At 34.5% G+C, this 19,344-nt stretch overlaps 2 protein-coding genes across 3 annotated transcripts in view; one reads left to right on the top strand and one right to left on the bottom strand.

The window, feature by feature from the left end:
- The window catches only part of LOC137245103 (midasin), a 52,203-nt gene extending 45,359 nt beyond the window's left edge, over positions 1 to 6,844 (top strand). For both annotated transcript variants that reach the window (XM_067775236.1, XM_067775237.1), the window contains 3 exons: positions 1,381 to 1,986; positions 2,053 to 2,130; positions 6,502 to 6,844. In XM_067775236.1, the coding sequence (XP_067631337.1) occupies positions 1,381 to 1,986; positions 2,053 to 2,130; positions 6,502 to 6,681 (864 nt within the window). In that variant the 3' untranslated portion in view covers positions 6,682 to 6,844. The remainder of the gene's footprint in view (positions 1 to 1,380; positions 1,987 to 2,052; positions 2,131 to 6,501) is intronic.
- Pngl (N-glycanase Pngl) lies at positions 6,737 to 14,729 on the bottom strand. Its single transcript, XM_067775238.1, has 8 exons — positions 13,969 to 14,729; positions 13,730 to 13,866; positions 13,126 to 13,638; positions 12,733 to 13,055; positions 12,587 to 12,671; positions 12,422 to 12,518; positions 7,385 to 7,507; positions 6,737 to 7,324 (listed from the first exon to the last, which is right to left on the bottom strand). The coding sequence occupies exons 1-8, from the start codon at positions 14,471 to 14,473 to the stop codon at positions 7,041 to 7,043; spliced, it is 2,067 nt and encodes a 688-aa protein (XP_067631339.1). The 5' UTR covers positions 14,474 to 14,729; the 3' UTR covers positions 6,737 to 7,040.
- Between the last annotated feature and the right edge of the window lie 4,615 nt (positions 14,730 to 19,344).

The following is a 19,344-nucleotide window of genomic DNA, read 5'->3' as shown; positions in this document are numbered from 1 at the left end:
TGTATATGTATGTGTATGTGCTGTGTGTTCATTCAGAACCGAGGGTGGTTTTTACTGATCGTTTTGTATGGCTGACTGAGGCAGGTAAAAGTCAGTAATTCTAGTCGTTTGACCTTCTTTGTGGGTTTGTTGCTTTAATGTGCTGTGTGTTCTCAGAACCGAGGGTGGTTTTTACTCATCGTTTTTTGTGGCTGACTGAGGGAGGTAAAAGTCAGTAATTCTAGTCGTTTGACCTTCTTTGTGGGTTTGTTGCTTTAATGCGTTTATTGTTTTGTGTCTGTTGTAGCGGTGTGATTACTTTGTTTCTTGTAAACAAGTTTTAAAGGCTCAAATATTGTGTCAGAAAATGTGTTTATCTGTTCGTTATTATTCTAACGTCGAATGTTTTCTTTTTCGAAAAGAACCACGTAGAACATGATAAAAACTTTGGATTTTCCCATTGAATATCTGGTAAATATTAGCGCGATTCACGCAACAGACGAATGGCTTCGCTGGTTAGATGCTATGAAAATGTAAGAAGACCGTTTTGGAAGCAGAGGAAGGGGAGACCTTCACTGGTTTGGAAATGACGAGTAGAGAAAATTTTGCACTGTCTTGCTGCTCCCAATTGGCGTTAGTTAACGTCAGAGCGGTTAAGTTCCAAAAACTGAATGAATGAATCACACAAGGCTCCTTAATTCCGGATCATTTCGGGATATTTCCGGATTTTTTTTCGGGACCATTTTGACTATTTCGGAACTATTTTTATTTTGCTATTTTGGGATCGCCTTTGGGGCTATCTTTGTATCCTTTTAGAATTGTTATCTGGATGATTTCAGATTTTTTTAAAAACCGTTTCGTGAATATTTAGAAACCGTTTCGGAACTAATTCGGGTTTGCTGTAGGAATAATTTTGGAATGGTGATCGGAATCATTTCAAGGCTATTTGTAGATTGCTTTCGAGATCCGGTTTGACTATTTCGGGATCAGTTAAGATCATTTAAGGACAATTTCATGATTCATGTCCGCATCACATGTGGACTATTTCGAGATGATTGTGGGTTTGCTTTCGGAACTGTCCTCAGATCATTTCTGACACAGTCTAGAGTACATAGCAAAGTATGTTCATAGAGCTGCCAGCTCTTTAAAAAAAATTCTCAAGGGAATACCGCTTAATGCCCATGCTGAAGCTGTGACACCAGCCTCGATCCATAAATGCACCCTTGGGAAGCTATTTTTATTTTTGGTTTTTTTTTCTTAAAAATTCTAAAAATTTAATTATACAACTATGGTAAATTAAAAATTTACACTGTGTCCATTAAAATCGCAATAAAACGATTCTCATAAGCGGCGTCTATTCAACATGGAATGATCCACCAATAATCCATTCTTTTTTTATAGACTCTACCAGTACATAAAGATTACGAAACATGGCAAACAATATCAAATCGTATGGCACAAAATGCACGTGAGTTCTGCGAACAATTGCGACTAATTTTGGAACCCACAAAATGTACAAGACTGAAAGGTGATTACCGTACGGGAAGGCGTATTAACATGAAAAAGATAATACCCTATATAGCGTCACAATTTCGAAAAGATAAAATATGGTTACGTCGCACGAAGGCAGCACAACGTGATTACAAAATTACAATTGCCATCGATGATTCCAAATCGATGCATCATAACAATTCAAAAACTCTAACACTCGAAGCGATTTCGCTGGTTTCGCAAGCGCTAACTTTACTCGAAAGTGGTCGTTTGAGTATTATTTCATTCGGAGAAGCACCAAAAATCATTTTAAACCATACAGAACAATTTGATGGCCCCAAATTGGTGAATGCACTCAATTTTGCTCAAGATAAAACGAAAATTGCGGAGTTGCTCGATTTTGTTCGTACGGCTAATGTGGAAGAAGGTTCAATGGGCAGCGATAATGGGTTGTTCGAAAACCTTTTGCTTGTGCTGAGTGATGGACGTAACATTTTTGGCGAGGGTCGTGTTAAGGTTAGATTTGTGTTATTTGGTTTGATATTTTAAAACTACTTTTAATCATGCTTTTATTTGAAACAGGTGCGAAATGCAATTAAATTGGCGCGCTTGCAACGCATATTCATAGTCTATATAATAATAGATAATCCAGATAATAAGGTTTGTATTAAAATTTAAACAAATTTATTTACGTAGCTTATGATGTTGAATCACACCATCTCAAAACTACAATGTTGTTATCGGAATATTTTTATTTCAATTTAAACTAATCCAATTTGAGCCTTAAAACCGACGAGCTTAAAATTTAAGCCATATTCGAAAACTAATTTTTTTTAGTTTTTAAGGCAACACGTCTTTGTCAATGATTGAGAGATTTTGTAGCGAAGTAGTGAAGAGATCGCATTCTACGGGATAAATTAAGCTATAGAAGATTTTGTACGTTAATAAGTTAATATTGCTTTGCATTCTGAACTTGAGCTGATTTAACAGGCTATAGTGCAAATAAAAACCAATCTTATTTCACCTTAGAGGTAGATAATTCTCAAAATTTCTTTGAAACCTTCAAGCGCCCCTTGGAATGTTCAGGCGCCCAACGTTGGGTGCCGGGTGGAATAAACTTTGTTTCTATTTACGATAGAAATATATGAAATTAAACAAGCGACTGATAAGAAACACACTAGACATGTTGTTGTTGTTGTAGCGATAAGGACACTCCCCGAAGGTTTTGGGGAGTGCTATCGATTTTGATGGTCCTTTGCCGAATGCAGATACAGCACGTTCCAGTAACAAGCATCATTAGGGTACTAGTCCGACCATCTGGGGAACGATTTAGTATGACGACATGAAACCTTCTAGGCCATCCCGCCCTCCTACCTTCTAGATCCATGAGAAAATTGGGGTCTCCAGAGCCTCGACTGCTAGAGAAACAAGATTCCCCAAGGGTAGGTGAGGTTCATAATTAGGTTGGATAAGCTATAAGTTGCGCTGCCAACCCCTTGAATTAATTTGGTATTTTAGTCGCCTCTTAACAGGATCAGGGTAACACTAGGATCAGAGTAAATTTTATGCCGCTGGGTGACTAAGGTCTCGAGATATAGGCCAAAACGTGGACCCGGATACCCCTAGAATGTGTGTAATATGGATATCAAATGAAAGCTGTTGCATCAACCTGGCACAACTGATAAATATCCATGCGAAGCCGAAATAAAGACATGAATTAATAATACCCACATACCTATTTACATACGTCCTATTCGATTTGCCTGAAATTAGATTAGATTAGATTATTTATTTATTACGGCCAGAAGCCTAATTCGTAAATTTGAAAATATTACAGTTTTTTATCTTATAGCTAAGGTTTTACAATATTCATATAATTTTGTTTTAAATACTGTTATTTGGTTGCAACTTTTTATATCCATAGGCAGTTCATTGTAACTTTTCAGACCCTTGTAGAAAATGTTCTGTTGATCAATTTCAGTTCTAAAAAACGGCAATTTGAAATTATGTTTGCTCCTCGTATTTATGTTGTGAGTTTGCTCAACTAATGCTATATTTTTATTTAAATACTCAGGTACATTTCCATGTTTAATATTAAATATGAATTTCATGGAGTGGAGAAAAATCTTTTGTTTCACACTTAACCAGTCTAAAGTCTTCAACATGTCAGCCGTTCGTGTATCTCTAGGTTTCTGAAGAATAAATCTCATGTATCTATTTTGAAGCTTTTGGAGCTTGTCTACTTCTTTATCCGATATTATGAAAAGAATGGACGGGCAGTACACCAAGTGCGGTTCTATAACTGATTTATATAAGATTATTTTGTACTTTTTCTGAATGAATTTCGTTGTTCTCTGCATCACTCCTATTTTATTAGCAACTTTTTTAATTGTATAATTTATATGATCTTCAAATTTGAGTTTATTATCAATTATTATTCCTAAGTATTTTATACTGTTAACTCTTTGTATGATTTCATCATTTATTTTTAGCTCGGCTATATCCTCCTCATTGATATTCCTCCTTGTTATTATCATATATTTAGTTTTATTTATGTTTAGTTTCAGTCTATTACCACACAACCATTTATACAAGTTATTTATTTCATGTTGCATTTTGGCGAGTGCAGTATTAATATTATTTTCACTTATCATAATTAATGCATCATCCGCAAAAAGTCTAATTTCACAACCTTCGATAGCATTGACTATGTCATTTATGTATATAAGAAATAATATAGGTGCCAATACTGAGCCTTGAGGTAACCCTATGGGTACCTCTAATTCATCCGACGTCACAGCATTTATAACTGTTTTCTGCTTTCTCTGCTTCAAATAGTTGCGGAACCATTTAAGTTCAATATCAGTTATGCCAATCCGCTGCATTTTTTTTTTATTAATATCTCTCTATCCACCGTTTCAAAAGCTCTTTTGAGGTCAAGGAAAACTGAAACCACTAATTTTTTGTTGTTTAGCTCTTCTTTCCAATCAGATATCACCAAGTTCAGCGCTGTCTCACAGGAGTGTTTTTTCCTAAATCCTGACTGTTGGTAGACTAATATATTATTTACTTCAAGATGATTCACCAACTGATTCTTAACAACGACTTCGAGAATTTTAGCATCACTTGGCAGGGTATTTATGGGTCTAAGTTCTTCAGGTTGCATTGTCTTTTTAACTTTTTCCACAGGTATTATTGTTGACGTTTTCCACATTTCAGGTACTACACCATCTTCTAAGCTGTTATTAATTATTTGAGCATAGAAATATCCGGTATACGATATACAATCTTTTAGTACACCTTCGGATAGCAGTTTTCTTCCACCTATTTTATATTTAAAGTCTGTTAAGATATTAATAACATCATCGGTGGTAATTTCAGCAAACTTTAATTTTGAATGGACTTGTGTATCCTCTAGTGCTACTTGACAGGTTTCGATGTTATTATTAATTTCAATCACACTGTTTACAAAAAATCTATTTAGACCATTCGCCAGATCGGTTTCGTTTTCAACCAGTATGCCATCCAGTATCACCTTTTTTATCCCTTCGTTATCTTTAGTTTGGTTGACCGTTTGTTTGAGATATTTCCACATTTCTTTAGCATTATATTCATTCAAAATGATTTTATTCTCCATATACTTTATTTTTTTCAATTTGACTAATTTTTTGTAAGACCTATTTATATTTTTATATTCATCCCACTCTCCAGTTTGTAACGCACGCGTGTACATATTGTATTTATATTTATTCATTTGTGCCAATTCTCTATCATACCATTTATTCATTAACTTGATATGCACTTCTTTCTCGTAGGTTAAACTTTCCATAGCCTGAATCATTATATTATTAATTAATTCGACTTTTACATCAATTGGTATATAACTTTGCCTATATTAGTATTTAAGGTCCTTTTTCCAGGAAGTAGACGAGAGGCGGACTGGGACTAGGATTAGGCCTAGGACTGGAACTGCGAGTGGGACTGGGACTGGGACTCGGAATGGGACTGGAACAAAATACATACCACCCTCTGGGACTGGCAATAAGGGATGAAGAAAATGAGAACTCGAGAGAAGAGAAAAGAGAGAAGGAGACTCAGAAAGAGATAGAATGAGACGAAGATAGAGATAGATGAAGCGAAAAATACGGAGGGTGGAATGAATAAAAGGATTATGATAAAGTGAAGAGTGGTGAGGGGAGCGCAGAGTTAGACGGAAAAGCCTTAATAAAATGTATGCAGATATACCAAATTTAGGGCAGAACAACGTCTGCCGGGTCTGTTAGTTGTATATAAAAATCTATTCCACTTTGCAGTTCGATTAGATAATATTTATTATAAAATTATAATATTATACAACTTTTGTCGCGACTTCAAAAAATTTCCTTTTTTTGTAAGGAACGTTACTTTTAAAACTTCCTTAAGTGTTGGCACCCTTATATTTTTCCTTGAAGTCGTTTTTTAACCCAATTCTTCGTTGGGTTCGTTTGGCAAATTTAGTATTAATTTTTGGAATGTATGTATGCATTGAAACAATAAAAGTTCATCCATCCTTATCAATCTTTGCGATAAATGATTTAAGTAAGCTATGGTCTGTAATCAAACAGAATACCACATTCAATAAAAATAGGATATAATAACTATGCAAATACTGTAGCAGAATATTCTCATATTTGTCGCTGTTCATACACGGGTATAAATTACCCCAACTAATTTCGTTTCTCGGCTTTATTGCCGGCGAGAGCGCGACGAGGAAGGGAGATCTTCGTCGTCCTCTTGCCATGCAACTGGCAAAAGGCAATCTGTTGTATTCGCTAAAAGCGCTCATTGACCATCTAATAAAAAGACGTGCTTCAAAAAACAGTGAAAACTTACAGGCTTTCTCAAGCACGTCGAAGGGATTTTACACAAAATATTTTATAGTAGAAATTTATCTAAATAATACATTAGACATGGAATAATCATCCATCTTTGCTTACTTCATACTATAAAGAATTTTCAAAATAAATTTTCTTAAATTCCTTTTCTTCTTAGGATTCCATACTTGACATACAAACAATGGAAATGCTACCCGACAAACGTATGAATATTAAATCGTATTTGGATGATTTTCCATTCCCGTATTATGTGATTGTGCGCGATTTAAATCAACTACCGTTGGTGCTAAGCGAAGCCATGCGTCAGTGGTTCGAGTTAGTAAATAGTGAAATGTAAAAAAGTGAAGAAGATATGCCTTGAAGGAAATGAATTACCGAGTAAAATACTAAGTTTGTCTTTAACAAATATGATGTAACTTTGTATACTTTTGTGGTATATCAAATATAAATTTTATATTTTTAAGATTTAAAAATACATACATAAATATTTCATACACACATTAATATGCTTTAAAGTATAGCTTACATAAAATTTAAATTTAGACATAATGTTGCACATTTGGGTTTCTGTTCTTGTTTTGCTTCCTCGTCAACATTTAAGTAGTAGGAATCATATACATATCTACTTTTGTCACAATTCTTTTTTTTTAGTTAAAACAGCACAGAGGTATAATTTAGTGCAAAAAAAGAAAATACTTACATAAACTCAATTTGTAAATCGTACAAATATTCAGTTTGATTTAAACCTTGTCTAAATAATTGAGCATGCTGCCAAGCAACATCACCTTTACCACCCGACAACACAGCCTTTATTTCAAATACTGAGGCGCCAACAATGTCTACATTACCATTGTCAGCAATCACATTTACATCGATCAGTCCCTCGCCAAATGTTTTGCGTTCAAAACGCAAATTGTATGATTTAATTTTTAAGCCAGTAAAGTCAAATTTCCAAATGATTTCACCTACTTCTGTACCTTCTGCAAATGGAAAGGAAGAGATTTAAATTTGTTTTTTAAAGAAAATGTAAAGCAACAAACCTTCACGCGCTAGATAGGTCATTTTCCAGTCGCGTTCTACTTTGCGAAATATATTTCTGGATGAAAATTGTGCACTCTGCCATGTTTTGTAAGTTTGCAGTACTTTTGTATGGGAGCTTTGCTCTAAAGTAAAAAGTCATAAAGGCACTAAGTAAAAACGAAAATGAAGATTGTATGAAATTACTGAATATATACCCAGTTGCGGGATTTGCTAAATACAAAATACAATAGCATGCTTTCGCAAATGCTTCAGAATGTCCGCTGAGGTCGAGAGACCCTCGACTCCTAAAAAAATATGTGTATGATACATACATCTTAGTATCAGGATTTGCTTCGGGTAGGTGAAATTGACAAATGGATTTGAGAAGCTGTGAAACTATAACGCTTTGAATTGCGCTCAACAATCTCTTGTACTCGTGAAGTTTAATGTGAAAGCTAATATTTTTGAATTGGCAAAAAAGATGGGGTCCAAGGGGTTGTGTAGCGCAATATATAGATTCCGCAACCCAATTGTCAACCTCACCTTCAAGCGTCCGTTTCACTAAACACAAACAGACGAGGCTCCGGCGACCCCAAGCTCTTCATGGTACTTGGGGGTGGGGAGGGAGGGATGGGCTGAAGGTTTAATGTGGCCATATAAATCGTTCCCGAGATGGCCGGGCTAGCACCTTAATGGTGCTGTGTTACCGACGCGTACCGGATATGTATCCGGCAAAGGACCATCACATCGATAACACTCCCCAAAGCCTTCGGGGAGTAACCTTATCGCGACAACAACAAGAACAACATAGATTTCCGCCCTCACTCTCCCCCTATTGCAAGTGTCGATCGCAGTAGATATTCTACCGCTGAGCGATAATGGATTATCTTTATAGTGGATAAAAAGTATGTTATATAAATCGATTTATTAAAGAAATATCAAAATCGTGTTTCGTATAAGATAAATTTAGCGATTAACTTGCATAGTAACAAAATTAAAAGGAAAATATGGAATCGACAAATAGTTGATTCTACTCCAATCGACACTCGCATTTAATTTTTTTGGTCCTAGTACCGTGATTATGGCTCGAGGTTCAGCTATGGTTATAGTATATTTTCTGCTTTCGACTTTGGTTCATTCTGGTTCGATTTCGATTTTTATCAGGGTTTAGCTCTGGTTTCGATTCCAGTTTCGGTTTGTCTCAACTTCCGGCTCCGGGGTCGGCCTCAGTTTCATTTCCGGTTTCAGTTTGGTTTCGGCTGGGGTTGCAGAATTGGATTTTCCATTCTCTTTCCGTATCTGCGTGGGATTTCTGTTTCGGTTCTGGATTCGGTCCGGTTTTAATTTAGGTTCCGATTTCGGTTCTTGTTTCTTTCCGGTATTGGTTTGATCTTCGCAAAGGTCCGACTTTAGTTCGTCATCAGTTTAGGTAATTTGCCTTTGGTTTATTTTCCTTTCTCTCCATTTACTTTCTTTGCTTTGCTTTCGTGTTTTTTTTTTCTTTCCATACTTTTCTTTCCTTTTACTTATATTCCGTTCCTTCCTTTGTCAAACCTTTCTTTCTTTTCGCTGTTACAGTTACGATGCCCATAAGCGTCGTTACCATCACCATATAATTATAAAACGTCAACTTCTCTTTCATTGTCTTTCTAATGAGTTATCCCCCCTCTTTCCGCTTCCCCTTTCTTTTTTCATTCACTTATTTGGTGTCTGATTGCGCTCATATTAATTTAACCAAGTACAGTGCTCCTCCGCACTTACCCTTTCACATACATTTGGGATTCCTCCCATACCATGAGCAAAGATGTTACACATCAAATGGGCTTACACTGAAATGACGCCACTTGGTTGGGAAAAATACCGAGCCGCTCCGGTACATAGAACCGGCTGACATCGAAAATGTCGACCATATTGGACAACTACGTCGATGGCATTGTGGAGTTATCTACTTTACTTAGATATACTATATTTTTATAAATTATTTTGAATTAATTTATTTTGAATAAAATTCACAAAGAAAATTTTCTTGTCAGTGTTTATAAAATTTCAATATGAATATTAATGTTTTAATATAAAAAATTAATAAAATTTTAAAAAATATAGTTTTATTCTAAACTATAATGGCGATCCTACCAACGGGCCTATATCTATATTTTATATAATTGCTGAATGTGGCGCTTTACGTATCGCAAAACTACTGACCAATACAATACCACAAATAGAAGTGCAGCAAAGTGAAGTGCTACCAAAGAAAATTTGTTTTAGTTGCCTGAACCAATTACAGACTATCTACCGGTTTTAGCAAATGTGCACACGATCCTGTTCCAAATCATCACATCATTGAATACTGTTTAACATAAATTTTAAAAATTAAACTCAGTGCGTTCTCATACAACTAGAACAACCATTAAAATTTAAATAAAAAATAAAAAAACCCGAAATTAACAGGATAAAATACTACCATGAATTTTGTGTTCGTGCCATATTTTAATCACGTCATCTTCAACTTTCTCAATTGAATATCTTTGGATCTTCTTTCTGTACTACGAAAACAAACTTGATTCATTTGCGCATCTACAATATTAACAAATAACTACAATTTCAATTCAGAATTAGTTTCTTCTGTGCAAATTAACAACATTCAATCTCAATATCAATTTATGGTTTTAACTCCAGCATCTATCAACAATCTTCAACCTTTTTCAATACAAATTTTTCTTCTATCAAATTTCAACATTTTCTACCAATATCAACAATCAATAATTTTACATGAAACTACTATTCAATCAATTTAAAATTAACTACGATAACAACAATCAATAATCAAAATTTCAAAAAAAATTTATTTGGAGATTCATATTTTTTACTTATTTTAATATTTTTCCAATATTTAACTTTTTAATTATATGTTGATACATTTAAAAGAAAATATTTTTCTTGATTACCATATTATTAAATAAAATGTTTCTTTATTCAATTAAATATTCCCAAATTTATTTTTACTTGTGTAAACTTCTTCTCCAGTATATAAATAAATATATTTATCAATTATGTTTACAAGAACTTTCACAACACCAAATATTCTAACCCAAAATACAAACGATAACCTCATTTTCAATTCGAAAACAACACAAAAAAAAAAAAAAACAAGAAATAACTTAAATTTTTAAAATCAAACTAATAACTACAATCAATTTTAAAAAATCTCAAAAGATTTCTTAAAATAATTTTTATTGACATATATCAATTATTTCATATTGAAATTAAAATCATATTAAAAATTCAATATTAAACTCATTAACATGACACAAATCATTGACAATTTCATATCACCCTCAAACGAATAAAGGAATCAACTTTCCATTCCTTATCAACAACTTGGACATACATTATGCAGAGTACAATTATATATTGAACATATATTCTGCATAATACAAGTTTTTAGTTTTTGAGTGATTGTGCACACAAAGTTGCCATCTACTATCATTCAACCTCATTCTAGGCTCTTCAAAAACATAATCATAATTGACAATATTCAACAAACAGCTTATAAGTTATTTTTAACTTCAACAACATAGCAATAACACAACCAAATATTTATATACATAAAATATTAATACAATAAGTAAACAATAACTACAACTAAAAACAAGCTATCAAGTACATCAAATCATCAAAAGATTGGGTACTTACATCAATACTAACATAAACTTTTAACGCAATTAACACAATTCAAATTTTTTTTCAAACTATAACACAAAATTCTTACAGTACTTAATATACACTGTAAATTAACATTAAAATATAAATTTTTCGTTTCACTGGAGGGGGAGTAAATGTGGAGTTATCTACTTTACTTAGATAAACTATATTTTTATAAATTATTTTTGAATTAATTTATTTTGAATAATATTTCACAAAGAAAATTTTCTTGTCAGTGTTCCACTCCATGAAATTTATATTTAATATAAAACATGGAAATGTACCTGAGTATTTAAATAAAAATATAGCATTAGTTGAGCAAACTCACAACATAAATACGAGGAACAAACATAATTTCAAATTGCCATTTTTTAGAACTGAAATTGATCAACAGAACATTTTCTACAAGGGTCTGAAAAGTTACAATGATCTGCCTATGGATATAAAAAGTTGCAACGAAATAACAGTATTTAAAACAAAATTATATGAATATTGTAAAACCTTAGCTATAAGATAAAAATAAACTGTAATATATTCTAATTTACGAATTAGGCTTCTGGCCGTAATAAATAAATAATCTAAACTTATCTAAAATTTCAATATGAATATTAATATTTTAATATAAAAAATTAATAAAATTTAAAAAAATATAGTTTTATTCTAAGCTATAGGCATTGCGCTGACGACTGTCTTAAATCCAAAAATACTAGGTGTGACGTACGATCAGGATATACATTTTGGCGAGCATGCATTCTCAAATCTCTTACAGGCAACACTTGGGATAAAGAAAAAGAGACGCTTATTACCACTTACAAAGCAATTGGGCGAGCGCTTGGATGCTACGCGTCCAAATATGGTCGCCGGACCTAAAGGTTCTCTCTGGAACAAAATACAGGCCTGTCAAAACATTGGCATCTACAGAGTTATCGACGTGATTGGTCCTTTGGCGGTTACAGATCCGGTAACAGAATCAATAAGGTGCTAGCCTGACCATCGCGGGAACAATTTTTGTGGCCACATTTAAGCTTCAGGCCATCCCTCCATCCCCACCAACAAGTTCCATGAGGAGCTTGGGGTCGCCAGAGCCTCGTCTGTTAGTGAAACCGGATTCGCCGCGGATAGGTGAGGTTGACAATTGGGTTTGGTGAAGCTATATATTGCGCTGGCAACCTGAAGGGTTGCGCTACACAGCCCCTTGAATCTGGTATTATAGTCGCCTCTTACGACAGGCATACCTACCGCGGGTATATTATGTGCCACTAATCCGCTGGGATGGGAGGTCGCACTATTGGATGAGCAGCACTACTACAACAACAACAACATGGTACACATGAAAAACTTAAAACGTCAGTTACCTTTAAGATACCGCTCATAGATATCTTTGGCACAACTATAACGCATATTAAATTGCCCGGCGTCAATTTCGTCAATGGTGGGTTTGAAAACAAAGATCTGAAAAAAATGTATACAATCGAATTATTTAACTACATCTGCATCGCATTACTTAAAAACCATCGTACATTATTAAAAGTGTGTTCACCCCGTGATTGGCGCCAAGCCAAACTACCCGAGCTACGACCCTTTAATTCGTTTTCAGTAGGTTGACTATAAATGAAAAAAAAAAACGTAATAATGGTGTTACATAAAATATTTCAGAAGTGCCAACCGCTGCAGAGTGAGCTCAAAAAGTTCTAACATAGAACGTTGGCTCAAATTTTTTATGCGTTCAGCGCTAAGACCCGTCTGACGTTTTTTACGTATAGCTAGTATAGCGGTAATCAAGTCATTCTCATTACAATGTCGTCTTAATTTTAATGTTTGTTTATGATTATTCACATAACGCCATGTAACATCTTGTATATCATTGCAAGAGTATGCGAAAATATAATCAATTGGACGCTTCCAACCATGCTGATACATGAGCGGAGAGTCTACAACATTATCAGATGGATCTATATGCAACCAGCGCATTTGAGTGTCTGAGTAGACCTACAAAAAGAATGCATAATTCATTGAAACAATTAAAATAATTTTTAATTTTCGATCATATAAAACATACCTCCGTCCAAACATGATCGAAGCGTGAATATACAAGTCGTGCTTCATAGTCCAAACACCGACAAAGAAACGTAAAACAATTGGCATATTCACCGCATCGTCCCTTGCGCGACACCAACAGTTGCGCTATATCGTTGTAACGATAAAATTTTGTCTCTTGACCACAACAAAAGCTTATTTCAACACGCACATCGTCTTCCGTTTGTGTACGTTGCAATTTACTATCCTCATTACCACATACGCAACAAGGTACATTATTTACCCATTCAAAAAATTCTGTATTAAACCAATTGCACAATTCGACTATTATAAGATCTCTAATACAAGGCTCTTTTTCGTTAGATGCTGTAGCGTTCATTTGTTCTTGAAACGCAATAAGCTTCTCGCTTGCTTTTTGTGTTAGCTCATCTATGGGAATTAGAGCACGACCAGCAGCTAATAATTTTTCATCTTCGTACTGCATAACTTCATCTGAATGATGTTCCAAAGATTGTAGGAAGGCATTATTCGTAGACTATTAGACAGAGAACGTGTATGAATGTGGTGAAACAATATTTTCTACTTTATGGGTATAAAAAGCAAAAACATAAGAATAAATTACGAACCAGCACACGTGGAAATCTTATGCGTACTTGATAAGGAACAGACGGTACAATAATTGTTGGTGCTAACTCTTGTTCCCGCTGCGTATCAGCCGCCATTTCATTGCCATTCACTTTTGCAGAGTTTTTTACAGCCAAACCTGAAAATGGAAAAATGTCCCACGTTTATTACGTACATATATGCCCACAATTATTTATATAATCAGATTATCACAAACTTACACAGAGACATATCTTCATACCTTCAATTGTCGATGATGTGGTTTTCAGCCAGGATTCACGTCGTTCCTTCAAAACGTCCCTATACTTTTGAATTCTTTCTAATGGCACCTCCTGTGGCAATGTATAATCTGAGATGTTACATTTGAAACCAATCGCGTCAAGCAGCTGCGCAATGCCTGCTACAGACAGTAATCTTTCTTTAATTGCTTTGTTCTGAAAACGTATTGTGCGATATTTTGTATTTTGCGGTTCGCTTAATATATTCTCCAAGAGCACAATTAAAATGCGCGTTGCTTCAAGATAGGAATCTTTGGAATTTTTTAATGGCTTCGGTGCTTGCTCCGACGTTACTGCGCTACCATTTGCATCAGTGGAAGAAGGGGTATTAGATGCGGTGAATGTATTAGTTGTTGAAGAGGGGGCAGTGGGGGAGGTAGTATCGGTTGCTTTGAGGGCGGCGGTGGGTGTATTGTCCAAAGCATTTGGTTCAATTGAATGTATACAATCAAAATTTACTTCAGACATATTTCTTCGGGTTGAATGTTGTGCAAAAGAGAAGTGAAGGCAGACAGGCGAGCGATGTGGTGTGTGATTCAGTTGGTAGACGATCAGCGAATCGGTTGCCTTTAAACTAAACTAGTTCTGCATTTACTCTGTTTCCAGGTGTAGTGCTATAAACAATTGAAATGCAATATGTTTTGCAGATTTTTAGACGTGTTATAAACAGCTAGGAGAATATATGCGGGTATGTGGTAAAATTTACGATTGCAGAATGCGAATGCCAACCAGCAAAGATAATCGGCATTCTCTGATCAGCTGTTTTTTTGTTTTGTTTTGCTCCGGTTTGATTTCCATAATCTTTTCCGTTGCCCTGGCTTATTTTAAGAGGGTGGTTCATTATAAGGTGAAAATTTTCGAAATTAATCCTTGTGTTCCAATGAAATATGAACCAGATACGGATAGAGGTTTAACATGCAAATGCATTATAAGGAAATGTTAAAAACGGATACAAATCTAGATCAGCTGTGTCAAAAGATCCATTTTCACCTCAATATCAATAATCCGTGGGCAAAAAAAAAAAAAAATGTTGCTTCTAACAACTGCCTTTCACGAAAATCCGAAAAATGACTCTGGACTGCACAGAAACCGATTTGGAGATAAACAGCCCAATTTTAAATATTCCCTCGAAATTTTTTTCTCGCGGATTTTTTTATTCCCGCGGAAAAATTCCTCCAATTCTCCTAGGCAGAACAATAATTGGGGAATAGGAATTTCGAATTTCGAAGTCAGCTGTTTTGTGAATTGAAATTTCATTGCGCATTTCTTATTTTGTTTAAAAATTTAAAAGTTTATTTATTGTTGCACATTTGTTTGAAAATTGTATTGCATTTCATGTGGTATTCACTGAATATAAGAAGAAGACGGCGGGATAACACAAATTCGCCGGAGTTGCCTCCTTCCATTCAGCAAAGCAATTTTCTGGCCAAGTCGAGTTGCATCCGCCTTTCGTCATATGCCAAAGTCTATTTAAGCCTTCTTAAAAAATTCTTGCGCAATTTCTGGATTGCAGCATCAAATATACCAAGAGCTCTTCCGTTGCTTATGATAAACTTTTCGACTTAAAATAAAGAATATTGTGGTAGAATGTATCTATTTTAGCACAAATTTGTACAAATAAGTGTTCTTTTTAAAAAGAACCAATTCCCTTTAACTATTTTGATGCATCCTCCCCTTTAATTTAACAAGTGAAAAACTCCTAAGAAATGGCAAAGAAATCTCCCTCTCACTCACATTCATAATACTTACTTTTTCCCATAATCGGTGAAAATGATGTATTCTGCATTGATACATCGTGTGAGAGTTCGCTATTAAGTGGTAGGCGAACTCGAAAATCGTGTTTACCTTCAAAAAATCTCTTAAAATAAACATTTGACACACGAGCCTAGGTTTTCAAAATCGATTATGTTAGTCGTTTTTGTAAACCAGGTGAAAAAATCAGAGAATATGCTCTTATGCTTCTCTGAGAAATGATTCAATCTTAGTTGATTATATCCTGAGAGAATTCGCCATTAAGAGTCTAGCGAATTCGTAAATCGTGTCTAGTTATACCAATTTTCATTAAACTGATTAAATATTTTTAATAAATTTTTCCTTTTTTTCTTTTCAGATTTTTAATAATTCTTTTTGTTTCTTTTCAGCTTTTTTATTAATTATTCTTGTTTTACTTTCAGGTTTTTAAATAATTATTTTTACATACCTTTTCTAATTGTTTTGCATCTAATTTTCTCTTTTCGTTTCAGGCTTGCTTAAATTATTTTTGATTTAAACATATGAAAATAAAATAAAAATATAAATAAAAATATAAATATATGAAAAACTAAAGTTTTGTTAATTATTTTATTAAGTGTGGATTTTTTTCTGTAATTTGAAATTATATTTCAAGTATACAGTTTTATAGCCCTTTTAATTCTACCCTAACAAAGTGCAAGTGTCAAGTTCATAAAAAATTCCGCCGATTTTTGGCAATTTTTCCCCTTTTTCACTATTTTGCGTTTAAAATCTTTGATTACATTATTCTAACCTTATGAACTGACCATGCGTAATTTCAAATACATTGCGCTTTCAAGTGCAAACGACCTCAAAAATATTTCGCTTTTGCTATTTTGTTTGATGGTCAGGTGAAGGCGGTGAAGAAAAAGAAGATTTTTTTCTGCTCATTCGAAACTTCGAAATATCAGAACAGAAATGGAAATATGAAGTTTTGTATGGTATAGCCTCATGCGTAAAAGGAATGGCATATGTGCGTACGAAAGCCAAAAAACTATTTTCATACATTTCACACACGCGCCAACTTTTATGAGTGCCTGGTAATATAAAAATGTTTCTTGTCCAATGATTCTTCTTCTTACACTTTGAAGACAAGGATTTTTACAATGCCTTTGAAAAAATTAATTCTATAAGTTTGCTTTTGGACAAGGTGTAGTAGGCGGGAACGGAAGTTTTTCTCTTAGGTTGTAGTAGTTTTGGCCTATATGTACGAGGACGGACGAAATGTTTGAATGTGTTGGTAATAAGAATCGACACAAAACAAAATTTAAGATTTTGTCTCTGGTTTGACTTTTGTGCTTGTGGATGAGGCGAAGGCGGGCATGAAAGTTAAGAAAAATGCTTTCATATTTAAGCGAAATTCGATATTTTATGTGGTCGCCTATTACCATGCCAGCTTTCGATGGTCTTGAAATTTTGGTTTTGTGAAATGTTGAAAGAAACGCGCTTATCGGCAAAATTTTGCTATTTCGCAGCAATATCAAGCATTTTTATAATTTCAGCTAAAAAAAAAAAAATTAAAAAGAATAAACTGGAGCGAGCTTCGAACCTACGAAATCCTACAACAATTCATTTGCCTATACATCCGTGCCACAATAGCTTATATCATTTCATACCCTAACAGGCAGTTATAAGCATGATTTTCAATCAAGTGATGGTGAGTGAATGCGTGGGAGATATATATAACTAATGTTAATTTCTAACTTGGAAACATATTTATATGTTGTACAAAGGAGATAGCCCGATTATCCTCTATGGTTTGTATAGTACTTTTTACTTAGCAGCATTCAGAGATGCGAAATTCTTTTTTAAAATTTTCTGCCTTCCTCTGTAGCCTTGTAAAAAGAAACTTTTTTATTGATTTTTGATTGATTTTCAACCACCAAAGCAGACAAAAAACAAAAATAAATAAATCATGGAGTCGACGCGGTAGTCGAACTCTGAGTTTATAAAAGTTGTGCGCGCAGCATAAGGCACTTAACCATCCATATACCATATGATTTCAAAAAAAAAGTGATGGTGCGTTAGGGAGGAAGAGGGAAAAATAAAATTGTATGCAGATGAGGAAGATAACAAGACAATATGGAAATGAGGAAATTCGATATGAATAAATTTTTATCAGATTGTATGCAAATGAGTAAGACGGTAACATGAATTGTCTGTAGGTGAGGAAGATGACAATATGGAAATTCGATATTCGAATTTGCGGTAATATTATTTCAGCAAATATATTGTTCCCTTTTTCTGATCGCCTGGTAAAATCGGCTATTTTGGGAAAAATGGGCGGGCACTTTTCCTGATTCATGGGGATGATCAGCACAATTCTGAGCAAGCATGCCGGAGCCATAAAAGGAGATAGCAGGGCGACATACATAAAGACAAATTGCATGTACTTTGTTTTTGTATTTCGACGGACTAATGTCGAAATCGTACTGCGCCGGAAGATGAAGAGTCAAATTGTATAAGAAAATTACCAATCAACTGATTTGCGGCCATGACTTTATGGTTCCGCTATGTATACAAGGACTTTTGTATGCATATTTACATACACATTCTTCAAAATAATGCATTAGAACAATTAGAAATATAAATAACAGCACTTGATTGTTGATATGATTATTTATTTATAAATTTTTATTTGCTTATATATTAAATCACTTTCAATAACAAAGTATATAAATGCACTTATGTGTTGTACATGCTCTTTACAAACATGATTCTCCTTGGCACAGCCAAATTCTATGTTGTTTTCCCTTCTTTCCATGTGTGTTTAACAAATTTGGGCATATTTCAATAAATATCTAATATATATCAATAGCAATTCAATTTATTGCAATATTTCCTTCAACCGCTCCGAATTGGTTTCTTGTTCGCCGATTTCTTTTTGACATTTCTTATTTTGGTGCGCCGCATAAATTCACCAATTTGAAGGTGGTGGATACGAAGGCAGATAGCAAAACGGACTGCGAAAACCTAATCGAGTTCTTCAGAACCGCGATGGGTTTCACAAACTGTTCCCAACTCTACAGTGCGCCCTCTTGTATATCTATCCTCTTTGCTTCGAAATTAAAATTTGTTTCGCCTTTACTACTCACATAAAAAATTTTGCGAAGCACTGTGTAAAAGACTGCTTATGAGGCGGGCAAGGCGAATTCATCACAGGTGGTGTTATCCCATCCTCTACTGAATTCGCCTTGGGTGGTGTTATCCCAACAGCTGACTGCTTCTTCTTGTTAATTTTCCATCAAGGCGAATTCATTACAGGTGGTGTTATCCAATCAGCTGATTGCTTCTTCTTGATAATTTTCCATACAGCGCCTTGTACTACAACATGTCAGTTAATCGAAATCAATGAAAATTTTCTTATGACTTGACATTCTTCCGCACAGCGAATTGGTTGAATTCGCTTTGCCACCACCTAGTATAGATTCGCCTTGATTTTCCATACAAAGCCTTGTACAACAATATGTCAGTTAATCGAAATCAATGAAAATTTTCTTTTGACTTGACATTCTTCCGCACGGCGAATTCGCTTTCTCACCACCTAGTATAGATTCGCCTTGGCTCAA

Source organism: Eurosta solidaginis, chromosome 3 (genome assembly GCF_040869045.1).
Source record: "Eurosta solidaginis isolate ZX-2024a chromosome 3, ASM4086904v1, whole genome shotgun sequence".
Classification (NCBI taxonomy): domain Eukaryota; kingdom Metazoa; phylum Arthropoda; class Insecta; order Diptera; family Tephritidae; genus Eurosta; species Eurosta solidaginis.
This window is presented reverse-complemented; position numbering and strand designations above follow the sequence as displayed.